We start from the raw sequence: 16,841 nt of genomic DNA, 5'->3' as shown, positions 1-16,841 counted from the left end.
TCTTAACCACCTTATTGACCTGTGTAGCCACGTTCAAGGAGCTATGAACTTGGATCGCAAGATCTCTCTGTTCAACAAGACTGTTAAGGATCTTGCCCTTAACAGTGTACTGTCTCTTTGCATTTTCCCTACATTTCACATTTATCTGAGTTAAACTCCATCTGCCATTTCTCTGCCTATATCTGCAACTTACCTATATTGCGCTGTATTCTTCGCCAGTCTTCTACACCAGCCGCAACTCCACCAATCTTCGGATCATCTGCAAACTTACTAACCTACCCATCTACAATTTCATCTAGGTCATTTATATACATTACAAACAGCAGAGGTTCCAGCAGATCCCTGTGGTACACCACAAATTACAGACCTCCAGCTCAAATGTTGTTTCAGCCACTACCCTTTGACTTCTTTGTGCAAGTCAGTTTTGAATCCAAACAGCTAATTTGCTGTGGACCACATACATCTTATCTTCTGGATTAGCCTCCCATGAGGGACTTTATCAAACACCTTACTAAAATCCATGTAGACAACATCCACCGCCCTCCCCTCATCAATCTATCACCTTGTCAAAAAAGTTGGTAAGACAGGACCTGCCCCACACAAAGCCATGCTGGCTCTCTCTAACTAGGTTAACTAAAAATGCTTAAATCTTATCTCTAAGGACATGTGGAAACTGGTCAAGGGCCCAGTAATCTCTTGCTTCCTTCAATATCCTGGGGCAAATCCCATCAGGCCCTGGGGACTTATCCACCTTAATACTCATTCAGAGGCACAACACTTCTTCCTCCTTGACCTCTAAATGCCCTAACATATTTATACACTCAGCACTGATCTCCTGGTCCTCCATATGCTTTTCCATCGTAAATAATGAAGCAAAGTACTCTTTAAATGCCTCACTGACATTCTCCATATCCAAGCAAATGTTCCCTCCTTTATCCTTGAGTGGTCCCACCCTCTCCCTAGTTATGTTCCTGCTCATGATGAATGTATACAGTAGAATGCCTTGCGATTCACCTTAATCCTAAGAACTTTTCATGGCCCCTCTTGGGTTTCCCAATTCTCTCTTTAATTCTTTTCTGGCCTCCTCATGTGCTTCATTTGATCCTGACTTCCAAAGCTTTAGATATCTTTCCTTTTTCTTCTTGACTAAATTCATCTCCTGTCTGGACATCCAAGGTTCTTTATCATTCCGTCCCCATCCTTCCTTCTAACAAGGACATACCTTTCCTGTACTCTGTGCAATTGATCTTTAAACACTCTCCACACGTATGATGTAGACTTACAAGAGAAAATGTGTTCCTAATTAACACTTAGTAGTTTCTGCCAAATGCCTTCATAATTTGTCCTACTCTAAGACTCTCCCACAAGGACCATACCTATCCACATCTATAGCTAACCCGAAAGATAAGAAGTTGTAATTACTGTTCCCTATCTGTTCACCCACTGAAAGGCTCATTACCCAACACCAGGTCCAGTACAGCCCCTCCTCTCATTGGACCGTCCACATATTGATTTAAGAAACCTTCCTGGATACACTCAACAAATTCAGCCCCATCTAAACCTCTTGCACTAAGGTGGTCCCAGTTTATATTAGGGAAGTTGAAATTCCCCATGACAACAACCCTATTATTTTTACATATTTCCTTATCTGCTTACATATCTGTTCCACAATGTCCCGGTGGCTATTTGGGGGTCTATAGTACAATCACATCTGTGTGATTGCACCCTTCCTATTCCCAAGTTCTACCCAAATGGACTCAGTGTCTGACCCTTCTGTTTTCTGTCCCTGGAGTGCAGCTGTGATACTGTTCCTGGTTAGTAGTGCAACTGCTACCCCCGCCATCTTTTCTATGACTTCCTGCCTCTCTCTCAACCAGGTTTCAGTGATGGCTACATCATCATAGTTCCATCACCCTTATCCATAATACTCCTGGTATTAAAATATAGACTTCAAACCATCCGACCCAACATTCCTGTTATTTCTATTTTGCCTTTCAATACTTACCTACCTTCTGGTTTGATCCTTCCCTTACTGACCTGTGGCTCCAGTTCTCAGCCTCCTGCAAAACTAGTTTAAACTCTCCTGATAGGATCAGCAAACCTCCCACCCAGGATATTGGTTCCCCTCCAGTTCAGGTGCAACCCGTCCCGCTTGTACAGGTTCCAATGATCTAAGAACCTGAAACCCTGTCCCCTGCTCCATCTCACCAGTCCCTCATTCATCTGTGCCATCACCCCATTCCTACTTGTATTAGCCCGTGGCACAGAGATTAATCCAGTTAAAGAGTTGTATTTATAGAATGTATTACAAAGACATGGGTCTTATGAGCTATGTTACAACTATATTGCATCTACAAAATAGAGTCTCCAGTAACTATGACAGCTAATTTGTGTGCACTGCAAGATCCCGTAACCAGTAACATGATAACTGTCGCAAAGGTGATTTGAGGGATAAATATTGACAAGCACCTGCAGAATCTGTCCTTGCCTAGCAGAAGCATGATTAAATATCCAACACACTCACAGTTGATAAGTGTGTAGATCTGTATTCACAGAAATTCCAGAATAGGATGAAAAGTGGAAATCAAGAGAAAGAGCTATAATCATTGAATGAGACTTACGAAAATGCTGCAGAGAATAGTGACTCAGATGACAGAGAAGGTGAAGGAGAATCCCAACAGCTCCTGCAGATATATTAAGAGCAAAAGCATAGCAAGGGACAAAATTGGTCCACTTGAGAACGGCATGGTCATCTATGTACAGACACAAAACAAATGGAGATCTTAAATGGACTTTTTGCATCTGTATTTACTCAGGAGATGGACACAGAATCTACAGAACTGAGGCAAAATAGCAGAGTTCATGGCTGGTGGGCCTGATGTCAGTAGTGGGTATATTATTGTACGTATTCTAAGGGACTGAATATATAAGTGTTTGGATAGCAGGTCCTTATTAATAAGGATAGTCAACATGGTTTTGTGTGTGGTAGGTTATGTCTAACCAATCTTAGATTTTTTTGGGGAGGTTATCAGGAAAGTTGATGAAGGAAAGGCAGTAAACTTTAGCAAGGCTTTTGACAAAGTACCACATAGGAGGCTGGTCAAGAGGCTGCAGTCGCTTGGCATTCAGCATAGAAAATTGGATTCAACATTGGCTTTTTGGGAGAAGCCAGAGACTGCTTGCACATGGTTGCCTTTCTGACTTAACACCTGTGACTAGTGGTGTGCCACAGCAATCAGTGCTCGGCCTGTTGTTGGCTATCACCTACATCAATGATTTGGATGATAATGTGCTAAACTGGATCAGCAAATTTGCAGATAACACCAAGATCAGGGGCATAATCAACAGCAAGAAAGGCTAACAAAGCTTGCAGCGGTATCTGAAACAGCTGGTAAGGTGGCAGATGGAATTTGATGCAGATAAGTGTGAGATATTGCACTTTGGGAAGACAAACCACAGTAGAACAAACCAGGGCAGGGCTTGCAAAATGAATGACAGGGCACTGAGGAATGTGTTAGAACAGAGGCGTTTCAGAATACAGATCTATAATTTGATGAAAGTAGTGTCATAGGTAGAAAGGATTGAAAAGAAAACTTCTGGCACATTGGCCTTCATAATATATTGTGTACAGGAGTTTGAATGTTATGTTTAAGTTGAAGACATTTGTGAGGCCAGATCTGAAGTATGTGTGGTTCTGGTCACCTACCTACTGGAAAGATATCAATAAGATTAAAAAAGTAAAGATAACTTCTCAAGGATGTTGCCAGTCCATGAGTTACAGGAAAAGTTGAACAGGTTAAGATTTTATTCCCTGGAGTATAAGGGAATGAGAGACTTTATAGTGGTACAGAAAATTCTGAGGGGTATAGATGGGGTTAATGCAAGCAGGCTTTTTCCACTGAGGGTGGGTGAGACTAAAACTGGAGGCCATACCTTAAGAGTGAAAGGTGAAATATTAAAGGAAACTTCTTCATTCAGATGATGATGCATGCATGGCACGAGTAGCCACCAGAAGTGGTGGATGCAAGTTCAATTTCAACATCCAAGAAAAATTTGTGTAAGTACATGGATGGGAGGGAGGGTTAAGGAGGGCTATGGTCCAGGCGCAGGTCAATGGAACTAGGCAGAATAAGTTTGGGATGCACTGGCTGTAATGAACCATCTGTTTCTGTGCCATAGTGCTCTATGATTCTAGGTTATTTCAGATTCCTTTGTGTATCACTTAAGTATAGACAGAACATATCAATCCGATGATCTCTGTCAGCATAAAAATCACTTGGACTGCTTAAAGGACTAATTGTACACAAAAAAAATCTCATATGTTACTTTATTTCAAATAGGGGCTTTAAGTACTGCTCCCAAAACCCCAACTATTAAATACAGTCACACAACAGGAATTCTGCAGATGCTGGAAATTCAAGCAACACACATCAAAGTTGCTGGTGAACCCAAGATTCCCACACCATCACCGACTTTATCCGCTCAGGGGATCTCCCATCCACTGCTACCAACCTTATAGTTCCCACACCTCGCACTTCCCGTTTCTACCGCCTACCCAAGATCCACAAACCTGCCTGTCCTGACCGACCTATTGTCTCAGCTTGCTCCTGCCCCACCGAACTCGTTTCTGCATACCTCGACACGTTTTATCCCCCCTTGTTCAATCCCTTCCTACCTATGTTCGTGACACTTCTCACGCTCTTAAACTTTTCGATGATTTTAAGTTCCCTGGCCCCCACCGCTTTATTTTCACCATAGATGTCCAGTCCCTATATACTTCCATCCCCCATCAGGAAGGTCTCAAAGCTCTCCGCTTCTTTTTGGATTCCAGACCTAATCAGTTCCCCTCTACCACCACTCTGCTCCGTCCAGCGAAATTAGTCCTTACTCTTAATAATTTCTCCTTTAGCTCCTCCCACTTCCTGCAAACTAAAGGTGTAGCTATCGGCACCCGTATGGGTCCTAGCTATGCCTGCCTTTTTGTTGGCTTTGTGGAACAATCTATGTTCCGTACCTATTCTGGTATCAGTCCCCCACTTTTCCTTCGCTACATCAACGACTGCATTGGCGCTGCTTCCTGCACGCATGCAGAGCTCGTTGACTTTATTAACTTTGCCTCCAACTTTCACCCTGCCGTCAAGTTTACCTGGTCCATTTCCGACACCTCCCTCCCCTTTCTAGATCTTTCTGTCTCTGTCTCTGGAGACAGCTTATCCACTGATGTCTACTATAAGCCTACTGACTCTCACAGCTATCTGGACTATTCCTCTTCTCACCCTGTCTCTTGCAAAAACGCCATCCCCTTCTCGCAATTCCTCCGTCTCCGCCGCATCTGCTCTCAGGATGAGGCTTTTCATTCTAGGACGAGGGAGATGTCCTCCTTTTTCAAAGAAAGGGGCTTCCCTTCCTCCACTATCAACTCTGCTCTTAAACGCAACTCCCTCATTTCACGTACATCTACTCTCACTCCATCCTCCCGCCACCCCACTAGGAATAGGGTTCCCCTGGTCCTCACCTACCACCCCACCAGCCTCCGGGTCCAACATAATTATTCTCTGTAACTTCCGCCACCTCCAACGGGATCCCACCACTAAGCACATCTTTCCCTCCCCCCCTCTCTCTGCATTCCGCAGGGATCGGTCCCTACACAACTCCCTTGTCCATTCGTCCCCCCCATCCCTCCCCACTGATCTCCCTCCTGGTACTTATCCGTGTAAGCGGAACAAGTACTACACATGCCCTTACACTTCCTCCCTTACCACCATTCAGGGCCCCAAACAGTCCTTCCAGGAGAGGCGACACTTCACCTGCGAGTCGGCTGGGGCGATATAGTGCGTCCGGTGCTCCCGATGCGGCCTTTTATATATTGGCGAGACCCGACGCAGACTGGGAGACGGCTTTGCTGAATGCCTACGCTCTGTCCGCCAGAGAAAGCAGGATCTCCCAGTGGCCACACATTTTAATTCCACATCCCATTCCCATTCTGACATGTCTATCCACGGCCTCCTCTACTGTAAAGATGAAGCCACACTCAGGTTGAAGGAACAACACCTTATATTCCGTCTGGGTAGCCTCCAACCTGATGGCATGAACATCGACTTCTCTAACTTCCGCAAATGCCCCACCTCCCCCTCGTACCCTATCTGTTATTTATTTTTATACACACATTCTTTCTCTCACTCTCCTTTTTCTCCCTCTGAATATATCCCTTGCCCATCCTCTAGGTTCCTCCCCCTCCCTTGTCTTCTCCTATCATTTTGGATCTCCCCCTCCCCCTTTCAAATCTCTTACTCACTCTTCCTTCAGTTAGTCCTGACCAAGGGTCTCGGCCTGAAACGTCGACTGTACCTCTTCCTAGAGATGCTGCCTGGCGTGCTGCATTCACCAGCACCTTTGATGTGTGTTGCTTGTATTAAATACAGTCCTCATTTTTCATTATATTGACATCAGAACTGAATCACATACTGTAGATATCAATTCTATACACCTTTTTCATTATTCGTTTACAATTTTTCATTTCACACAAACTTTTACCAACCATAGCATCAACTGAATGCATCTAATTGATTTCAAATTAGAAAGTCAACTGAACAGTTAAGTCATCAGTCCGAAATTTTAACCATTTCTCTCTACAGAAGCTGGGTATATCCAGCAATTTCTGTAAAAACACAAAGCAAATTAGAGCTGTACTTCTGTGCAAGACAGTCTTTGTGTAGCTAAGCTAGCAAGTGTCACATGTGAAGAACAGCCGACTGGAATGTTTGATGTTGCTTGAAGTCGAGCATATTTGAACACAAAATGACGCAGGCTTTGAAGAAATGCTCATAGCCATCAAGGACCCGAAGTCAGCACTAGGTCTTAGACAGTCAGGTCTTAGACAGTAACAAAGAAAGATATGGGTAAAAATTTAATTGCCATTTTTCTCAGAACACATAGGCTTTGGGACAGCTATGGTAGCAGAACAAGAAATATTGGCACAGATGTCATCAAAAAGAAAACAGAAATTACGAGCTTCTTGAAAGATTGCTCTTGTGGGAAAATGAAAGGAATCACCGCCTTTCTTTCAAGACACATCTTTAATGGTTCGCTTTACTTGTCACATGCACATCAAAACATACAGAGAAATGCATTGCTTTTCATCAAATGACCAACACAGTTCGAGAATGAGCTGGGGGCAGGCAGCAAGTGTCGCCATTCTTGCAGCGCCACTGTAGCATTCCCACAAGTTACTAACTGTAATCTGCACATCTTCAGAATGTGGGAGAAAGCCCGAACACCCAGAGGAAACCCATATGGTCACAGGGAGAAACATGGTATCTGCTCTATTCATAAAACTTTAGCTGGGGTTTAAAATCTCACCTGAATGGTGGATTCTTGAACTGTGGGGCAGAAAAGATGCCAAACCATGTACTTCAATTTCCAACAAATACCCCAGATGAATCTAAGGCAAAGACGCCTCAACCTAAAGCTAAATGAGTATGAAAAAGTCTTCAGTTGATACCATGCTGTAAAGTTGGGGATACTATGAAGGGTATCGTATTTACACAGCTTCCATAAATGGATTTTTTTTCCTTTTTAGTTAATCACACGCTGTCACCTTGACTTGCTGATTATTTTCTACATCATAATACAATTTTAATTGCAATTGAATGTTCAAGTTTTCCGATCTAGTAAACATTTTGGCTTACATGTAAGTTGCATATTCACAGATCTGAGAAGAACGGGATTATATTTAAACCAGTAAAATGGTTGTTCCAAACAGATTAAGTGCCAGGGCGGATAATCATAAATAGGAGTTTCCAGAAAAACAGAGCAAAATATGCTTCCAGGAGCCTCTTTGATACAATGAAGAAACAAATACTTTATTTTATTTACGTGAAATTGTGTAGAAAATAATATACTTATCATCTTTCCCATACCCGTCATAAAAGGAAACTCGTCATGTGGGAGTGCAATTGGATCTTCCAGTTAGCATTTCAATCATCTTTCACAAATTGCCAAAGCAAAATTCAACATAACAAGTCTAAACATCAACCAAGACTGTCTTTAATAACATCCTGTTTACCAGTCCACATTTCTAATGGTAATCAAGTATCACTGTGTAGCTACTCTCGAAAAGAAAATGTGCTGTTGAGATAAAATTGGAACATTAAAAAGAGCATTTTAAATAGTGATGTTTAGTTGGTACTGAGTTTATTTAAAATTCAATCAAGTGTGTATATGGGCCATTGGTGTCCACTTGCAATACTTGTCTGTTTCCATATGTTCCATGCTTGACTACAACTCCAGAGTCAGCACATTTACTGTTCGAGGCCAACTCTTTTTCACAGAGAGCTACAAAGTGTGCATAAAGCTCTTTGCCTTCCTCTTTTCCAATATTGTCATGATATTGCATGGCCCGTCCCTTCACTTTACCACCCAAAGTAGCCTGGGGTATGATAAGAACATTTGCAGGTAGATCCAACACGGACAAATGGTTGCCTTCATTATCCTCACAGAGTTTCACATTCAACAGTGTTTTAACTGCAACAGGAAAAAAAATTGGACATCAAATCTAAGAACATTCGGTCATGTTTCATATTCCAAATAAACTTCATAACAGTAATAGAGGTTATGAAAACCACAAGAACAAAATCAAAACCTAATTAATGTATACTGTTTTTAAAAAAAGGATCCAGTGCTTTCCTGGCATACATGGTGAATAACCTCTTATTGGGCTTCCAGGCAGGTACAGGTATCAATTATAATTGATGTTTCAATAACAAACTGTCATCTTCATAAAGATGGCAGAGTTTGTCATCGAAACATGGGTTATAATTGACACCTGTACCTGGCTGGAACCCCCGAGAAGAGTTTAATCCTACTGTTTTTTGTTCCAGTGAAATTGGTTTGGGAAAAAAAAGTTTACTTTTTGTCATTGAAGCCCTGTCCCAACAATAAATAACAATTTATAGAATTTACACCTCCAATCATTTGACTTGAAGTATACTGCATTCATGTAGCATGCAGTGACTTAAATATTTACACTTGCCTATGGGATGTGGTGGTTAGTTGTTTGGTTACAATGACCTGGTAGATAGCGGGGTACATGGGCTGACGTCACTTCTAATTTAAAAGTAGCTACACTTTTGAAATTGGTATTTTGAGATTGATATTGATATCACTCAAACTAAATTAATTCTCCTCACCCCCTCCATAATCAGGTATATCGCATCAGAGGAATAATAATAGATAACACAAAAGTGCTCCAAACTGAAAGATAAAAAAAATTCAAGTCATCCATACATTAAAATGAATTAAGCGATCTGATTCGTATTTAATCACTTTGTATTTTTTTTACAATTTAATTTCCTTGCAAGCTAGAGAAATATGGATTAACTTTCACGTTTCCCAAAGACTAGTTATCTCCCATGCCTTGCACCCAATCATAACAGTAATGTCTGCAACTACCTATACAAACTATGCAACTTCATTTTGAATCCCCGCGAGACCTTGTTCTCTATTTTCACTTTTGCTTTAGAAATCTCTTCCTTCCTGACCCTCCCTTTTAACTTAACCTTGGGGTGCTTTCCTACAGATGTTTGAAATTGTGATAAATGGTCGTATTCAAGTTTCTATGACTTCACGAAGTAATAACAACTGCAACTATGTAAACGTATACTTACTCATTCTGGGAATCAGCTCTAAGCTAGCACCTTTAAAAAAGCAAATGTAGATCAATGTCCCTCTTTGTATCTATAAAATACAGAAATAACTATAAGAACATAATAAACATTCTTCTTCGCAAATTATATTCATCGCATGTGACAACATCCGAAATAGAGAGGAGGGAGACTAATTTGAAACAGTGCCTCAGTTCCCACCCTTCCCCACTCTATTAGAAACTCTGAACTGCTTGCCGAACGGAAAGGCAATCACCAGGACCGCCGCTCAGGACCTGAACGTATTCGGCGGCTGCATCGTTTGCTGCCGGTTTCACCAGCAGCCGAGCCGAGAGACACTGCTGCAGCACCACACGAGCCGCCATGGCACTCGAAAGAACCGGATACATCTTCCGCCGGAAGCTAGCGATCAGAAACAAGCTATGACGAGATGTTGGATTTTTTACAGGAGAAATTAAATTACGTGCCAAGTACCGTGGGAGGTTTTCTTACATCGACATATTTACACAGCAAGCAAAATTAAGCAATCTCCCGGGAAAAATCGGGAATCTAATAGGTCAGGCTATCCACATGGTTGGTGAAAAATGACAGTTACGGGTTTCTTCAAAGATCATTGGTTCATTATCAGAGTTTTACAAACTCTTTTTGGAAGCTAACGGGCATGTCAATTGACCTACGATGGGAAAAATCGGTTGGGATTATTAGGCAAAAACTCACATTTACATATCCACGATAGTTTTTTTTCTGGGTGGAGGCAGTGTCCGGTGACATTGTCTTTAATAATGCACTTCCACATAAGATATTATATTAAGTCAGTCATTTCTCAGTTTCCCTACTTTGTTGGAAAACAAGTGCGCAATTTTACAATCTAGCCTGGAAGTTTAGCATTTAAAGTAACTACATTGTTCAGAATTAAAGATTGTTTAATGTAATTAACAGTACACACGTGTAAAACAGAACGATATAATAATTGTTACTCCGGATCAAATGCAGCACAAAAATAATAAGATAAAGAACACACTAATTGTAAACACAATAAATATAAACATCAAGACAATTTGAAGGTTGTTTTGTGAACATAAGGTGACTCTTGACAGGAAATGATAAAGTAGAGGTTTTGGGGTTCGGTGGGGTGGGTTAGTGGGTGGAGGTGTTAAATAGCCTTGGAGAAAGTCTGGTGGACTGGTGTGAATGCTACACACCCTCCTCCCTGATGGGAGTAGGGCAAACGGTCCAAAAAGAGAGTGGGCAGGATCTTTTGTGCTGTCGCTGGCCTTTTTCCTGCATTATTCTGTACACAGTGCCTATAACGTGTATTCACTCCACTTGGAAGTTTTCATATTTTATTGTTTTACAACATTGAACCACAGTGGATTTAATTAGGCTTTTTTTGACACTGACCTACAGTAAATAGACTCTTTCATGTCAAAGTGAAAACATATCTGTACAAAGTGATGTAAATTAATTACAAATATAAAACACAAAATAATTGAATAAGTATTCATCCCTTTCAAGTCAGTATTTAGTAGATGCACCTTTGATGGCAATTACAACCTTCGGTTTGTGTGGATAGGTCTCTATCAGTTTTGCACATCTGGACGATGCAATTTTCCCCCATTCTTCCTTATAAAACTGCTCAAGCTCTATCAGATTACACGGGGATTGTGAGTGAACAGCCCTTTTCAAGTCCAGCCACAAATTCTCAATTGGATTGAGGTCTGGACCCTGACCTGGTCACTCCAGGACATTAACTTTGTTGTTTTAAAACTACTCCTGTCTGGCTTTGTCTTTATGCTTGTCATCATTGTCTTGCTGGCAACCAAATCTTCTCCCAAGTCACAGTTTTCTTGCAGACTGCATCAGGTTCTCCTCCAGGATTTTCCTGTATTCTGCTGCATTCATTTTACCCTCTATCTTCACAAGCCTTCCAGGGCTTGCTGCAGTGAAGCATTCATAGAGCATGATGTACGGTGATTTACTGACTGCAATTTTGCTCATTCATCTGCCCGTCCTTCCTTGGTCTCACTACACACTGCATCTACTTGTCTACCAACTACCCCATCCTCAGCCCTATCACTCTGTTTGCCACCCCCTGCCAAATTAGTTTAAATCCTCCCCCATAACTGTAGCAAACCTGCCCGCAAGGATAATGGTACCCCTTGGGTTCAGGTGTAACCCATCCTTTTTGTACGGGTTATAATTTCCTCAGAAGAGATCCCAATGATCCAGAAACTGGAAACCCTACTCCCTGCACCAATTCCTCAGCCATGCCTTCATTTGCCAAATTATCCTGTTCTTACCCTCAGAGATTACGACCCTGGAGGTTTTGCGTTTCAGCCTCATTCCCTATGAGGACCTCCATTTTTCACCCTCTGCCTTTAAAATGCTGTGTATCCGATCCGAGGCAACCCTGACGTAGCACCTGGGAGGCACATACCATCCAGGTGTCTCCTTTATGTCCACAGAATCAGCTTTCTGCTCCTCTAATTATGCAATCCCCTATCAGTACTGTACTGCACTCCTCTTCTCCCCCAACCCCCGAACCAGAGAAACCTGGTTGCTGTGGCTTCCCCCTGGTAGGCCCTCCCCACAGTATCCAATGTGGTATACTTAATGAGTGGAACAGCCACAGGGATACTCTGGACTGACTGCCTATTCACTTCTCCTCCCTTGTCAGTCACCTTGATATTTGCCCCTGCAGCTCCTATCTATCAACTCCTCATTTTCCTGTATAAGGCAAAGAACATCCATCTGCAGCTCCAGTTCCTTAACATGGTCTCTTCAAGAGTTGCAACTCAATGCACTTCATGCAGATATAGTTATCAGGAGGATTGGAGATCTCCCAGAGTTCCCACATCTCACACAAGGAACAGTTCACATACTCAGCACGCTAGCTAACCAGCACAGAAAAAATATACTAGAAACTTAGTTATTTAGAACCTCCACTTGTACTTGCCCAAGCTTGTTCTTGCCTAAGCCTGGACACTCTGACATTGTTCACTCACAGTGGCTACTCCACTTACACCTCCCTTCTTTTTATTGGCCCTGTGCTCATTGCAGCCTGTTGAAAAGAGCTGAAAGTATGAGAGCTCTTTTTTAACCTTATATATAATGAACCTGGATGACAGAATTGTTGGCTTTGTGGCCAAGTTTGCAAATGATACAATAATAATGGTGGGCAGGCAGTGCTGAGGAAGCAGAAATACTTGGACAGATTATGAGAATGGGTAAAGAAGTGGCTGATGGAATACAGTATAAGGTAGGGAAATGTGTGGTAATGCACTTTGGTACAAGGAATGAAGTTGTAGACTTTTTTCTAAATGGAGAGCAAATTCATCTCTTTAGAAAGAGATAAGGAGGAATTTTTTTTTCCCTGTGGAATTCATTGCTACAGACAATTATAGAGGCCAGGTTATTGAGTATATTTAAAGTGTAGGTTGATACCTTCTTGATTAGTAAGGGTGTCAAAGGTTATGGGTAGAATGCACGAGAAAGGGGTTGAGTGGGATAATAAATCAGCCATGATCAAACGGTCTAATTCTGCTCCTATGCCTTATGATCTAAAAGGGAAAGAAATTGGGTGATAATTATACAAAATCCTGGCTATAAAAAGTTATGGCAACTTAGCAAATATACAGTATGGAAAAAGTCAATGTATATTTAACAGAACATAATTTAAGAGAATAAATTAATCATTAATTTTGTATTTAAGTTTGTGATTGAAGTTGAAGAATCAAGAATTGATCAAGTTAAGGTACAGTATTTCTACTGTATTGAAGAACTGTGGGAATAATCTTTTTTTAAAATTAAAAGTGGGGCCTTGATGAATTAAAATCAGACTGAAGTATTCCTTCCATTGGAAAATCAGCATTATGAAGTTTTTTTTAAAACTTTAAAATAGATACAAATGGTTTGGTGGGTCACCACCTGCGGAAATTATTTGGCATTAAATTCTACGAAGTCAATTCATGCAATTACGTTCAAAGGAAAAAAATAAACAAGGTTGTGAGACAATTGAGAGTAGTGCCTTGTGATTAATTACAGCATTCAGATTATGTAGTGTGTAAAATTTTATGGTTATGGAATACCTTGCCATAATATATGGAAAAAATATGGAAACAGACTGTATATTAGCTTTCAAACAGATAAATACTTGTAAAATAAAGGAAGATTATGTTAAGTAGTGAGTCAGCACAGTACCAGTGGCTCAAATGATTTTCTGTGAGGTATCACTTAATGTTTCTCTCTTTACCCTCCATCCCATTATTTGTTTCAAATATTTATCTGTTTCATGTAACCTTCTCCTAAAATGAAGTTGAACCAGTTTAGAACCTTTTAGTATTAATTTGGGAATGGCTGATGCTCTCCTCTCAGAAGTGTTGTCATCAGCACTGGTTTGTGCCTGAATAGACTACAGAAGCATTTTACTTCTTGAAGAGACAATTTTCACTCTGAGCAAGAATCACCTGTAAAGAATGGTCTCAGTAGCCTTCAGACCAATTTTGACCTGAAGAATATAGCAGTTAGGTTAGATCATTTTAAAAAGTGTTTTTTTCTTGTTTTCTTCTTGTTAAATCACTTGGGAGTTAAGATAACATCCTTTTCTCTGGTGTTCTTGGTTCTACAATGATAAATGAGGCCAAAATGGACTTGTTATGGCCAATGGAGTAGTTTGATAGTCGGCTGGTTATTCCGTCATTTACACAGGCAGAGGTTCTGAATACCATCCCAAATGTTCCCTTTTCACTTTGAAGGGCCCTGCGTCAGAGACTGCGTCAGTCATTGGGGATGAAGCATGTCTTCATGGAAACTTTAAGTGCAGCCCAGTGTCTTTTTCTTCATCTACTTCAAGATTCACGTTTATTCAAGATTGAAGTTTATTTGCATTGAAATGTGTTATTTGCATGAATAACCAACACACTCAAAGGTGTGCTGGGGGCATCCCACAAGTGTTGCCAGCATTCCAGTGCTAACACAGAATGCCACGATGCTCAGCAGAACAACACAAAGCACAACAAAACGGAACATAACAAGCAGCAAAATAAGCCCCTGTTCCTCCCTCCCATCCAAGTACATACACAATCATCTAACCCCAAGATAGTCTGTGCTCTTCAACCTCCAGTGGTCTTGGATTCCGAAGCAGACACGCAAATATTTGGACCTTTGACTACTCCAGAGCAATCGTAGAGATTGGCAGACCTGGGACTCTGGCTAACTTGGTAGTCTCTTCCCACTGACAGAATTAGGAATAGAATATCTGTTCCAGGAGCCTGCTGCTAAATGTAAGTAAAAAATGTGGTCTGCCCAAAACTACAAACTTTGTGCAACCAGCTCATCGATATTGGGGATGTTGACCTCAGAGACGGCGGTGATTTTGGTTCATTAACTGGCACTGACAGCATTGGTAGTATTTTTAATTTGGCCCGTGATGCTTGCTTAAGAGGCTTCATCAATTAAATTTCATAAAAGGAAGGAAATTAACAATGCCTTCAGCTACAGAACCAGCAATTTTCAACTTCTTTCATTCCTTCATCAGGTAGAAGTAGACAGTGGAATTCTCTGCTCAAGGGGATGTGAAGGATCAGTTATTTATTTTTTATTTATTCAGCAATAACAGGGTGGAATGGACTCTTCCAGCCCTTTGAGCCATGCTGCCCCAGTGACCTCGCTTAACCATCACCTGATCACGGGACAATTTACAATGACCAATTAGCCTATTCAGTCAGTATATTCTGGACAGAAATACTTAGTGAATCAAGGGATATGGGGAGATTATTGCATTTAGTACTGAAGTAAAAGATTTAAAAAATCTTACTAAATTCACGAGGGACTAAAGGCTTACGTTTCTCATGATCTTACATTCTCCAGTCCAAACAAGAACAGCTAATTGCTTTACCACTTAGTACTTGTGTCACAATGGTAATTAGTTTGCTATTGGCACATGTGCCAATACAGTGAAAAGCTTTAATCTGCACCCCTTCCAGACATATCATTCCATTCTCATTTGTTGAGATAAGAACTGCTACATTCCTGAATTTGTAAATTTGGATGTATTGGTAAGGTGCCAAATTTTAAAATGTATTTTGCAAAAAAAAAGCGAAAGAAATACAGCAGATCGAGCAGCATGTGTAGAGGCAGAGGGATGGCTGATGTTTCAGTATGAGATCATTCAAAAGGAGCGTAAGGGGAAATAACCAATATAAAGGGCTGAGAGGGAGGGGTGAAGCAGGGGCCGGTGGGCAATATGTAGAACCAACTAAGGAGGGAGATGATGGGCAGATGGAGCACATTTGGAAAGGAGGTAATTATGAAGAGAGAAAACTAATGCAGTTGAATGTAAGGATTTTTTTTTTAAATCATAGAAGCAATGCTTTCCATTAAAATACCTGACAAAATAATTTTCACTGTCAGTGCTGCAGTTGAAAGTTCCCACCTGCCTCAAAGGGGCAACAATTATAGTCGTGCCCAAGAAGAGCAGTGTAGTAGTGTGAGCTGCCTTAACAACTATTGTCCAGTAGCACTCACATCAACAGTGATGAAATGCTTTGGGGAGTTGTTCATCGCTAGAATCAACTCCTGCCTCAGCATGGACCTGGACCCACTACAATTTGCCTATCGCCACAATACGTCTACGGCAGATGCAATCTCAATGGCTCTTCACACGGCCGTAGATCACCAGGACAATACAAACACCCATGTCAGAATGCTGTTCGTTGACTGCTCAGCATTTAACACCATAATTCCTACTGCCCTGATTGAAAAGCTACGGAACCTGGGCCTCTGTACCTTCCTCTGCAACTGGATCCTTGACTTCCTAATCAGAAGACCACAATCTGTGCAGACTGGTAATAATATCACTCCTGTCAACCCTGGGCATATCTCAGAAATGTGTGCCCACTGCTGTACTCTCTCTATACCCATGACTATGTGACCAGGCATAGTTCAAATGCCATCTATAAATTTGATGATGGTACTGTCATTGTTGATAGAATCTCAAATGGAAATGAGGTGACAGGAGCAAGATATACCAGTAAGTGGTACCACAGCAATAACCTTGCTGATTGTGGACTTCAGGAAAGGTAAAACGAGGGAACACAAACCAAACCTCAGAGGGATCAGGTGGAGAATGTGAAAAATGTCAAGTTCCTGAGTGAATATACCTTGGAGGATCTAGCCTGG

At 41.3% G+C, this 16,841-nt stretch overlaps 2 protein-coding genes across 3 annotated transcripts in view; both read right to left on the bottom strand.

The window, feature by feature from the left end:
- heatr5a (HEAT repeat containing 5a) overlaps window positions 1-6,079 on the bottom strand; it is a 140,949-nt gene extending 134,870 nt beyond the window's left edge. Inside the window, exon 1 of one of the 2 annotated variants that reach the window (XM_063050362.1) lies at window positions 5,760-6,079. The gene's annotated coding sequence lies outside the window, so the exon portion shown is untranslated. The remainder of the gene's footprint in view (window positions 1-5,759) is intronic. The other variant, XM_063050382.1, reaches the window with a different exon arrangement.
- A 978-nt stretch (window positions 6,080-7,057) lies between these two features.
- Window positions 7,058-10,077, bottom strand: dtd2 (D-aminoacyl-tRNA deacylase 2). Its single transcript, XM_063068183.1, has 3 exons — window positions 9,938-10,077; window positions 9,666-9,735; window positions 7,058-8,523 (listed from the first exon to the last, which is right to left on the bottom strand). The coding sequence occupies exons 1-3, from the start codon at window positions 10,049-10,051 to the stop codon at window positions 8,198-8,200; spliced, it is 510 nt and encodes a 169-aa protein (XP_062924253.1). The 5' UTR covers window positions 10,052-10,077; the 3' UTR covers window positions 7,058-8,197.
- Between the last annotated feature and the right edge of the window lie 6,764 nt (window positions 10,078-16,841).

The sequence above is a fragment of the Mobula hypostoma genome, chromosome 1 (assembly GCF_963921235.1).
Source record: "Mobula hypostoma chromosome 1, sMobHyp1.1, whole genome shotgun sequence".
Classification (NCBI taxonomy): domain Eukaryota; kingdom Metazoa; phylum Chordata; class Chondrichthyes; order Myliobatiformes; family Myliobatidae; genus Mobula; species Mobula hypostoma.
Note: the sequence above shows the minus strand (reverse complement) of the source record. Positions and strands in the feature narration are given on the sequence as shown.

Coding starts and splice junctions, on each gene's coding strand:
- dtd2 (XM_063068183.1), bottom strand. CDS start 10,051: ATGTATCCGGTTCTTTCGAGTGCCATGGCGGCTCGTGTGGTGCTGCAG. Junction 9,736..9,937: donor CAGCCGCCGAATACGTTCAG/GTCCTGAGCGGC, acceptor TGTATTTTATAG/ATACAAAGAGGGACATTGAT. Junction 8,524..9,665: donor AGAGCTGATTCCCAGAATGA/GTAAGTATACGT, acceptor TTCCTGTTGCAG/TTAAAACACTGTTGAATGTG.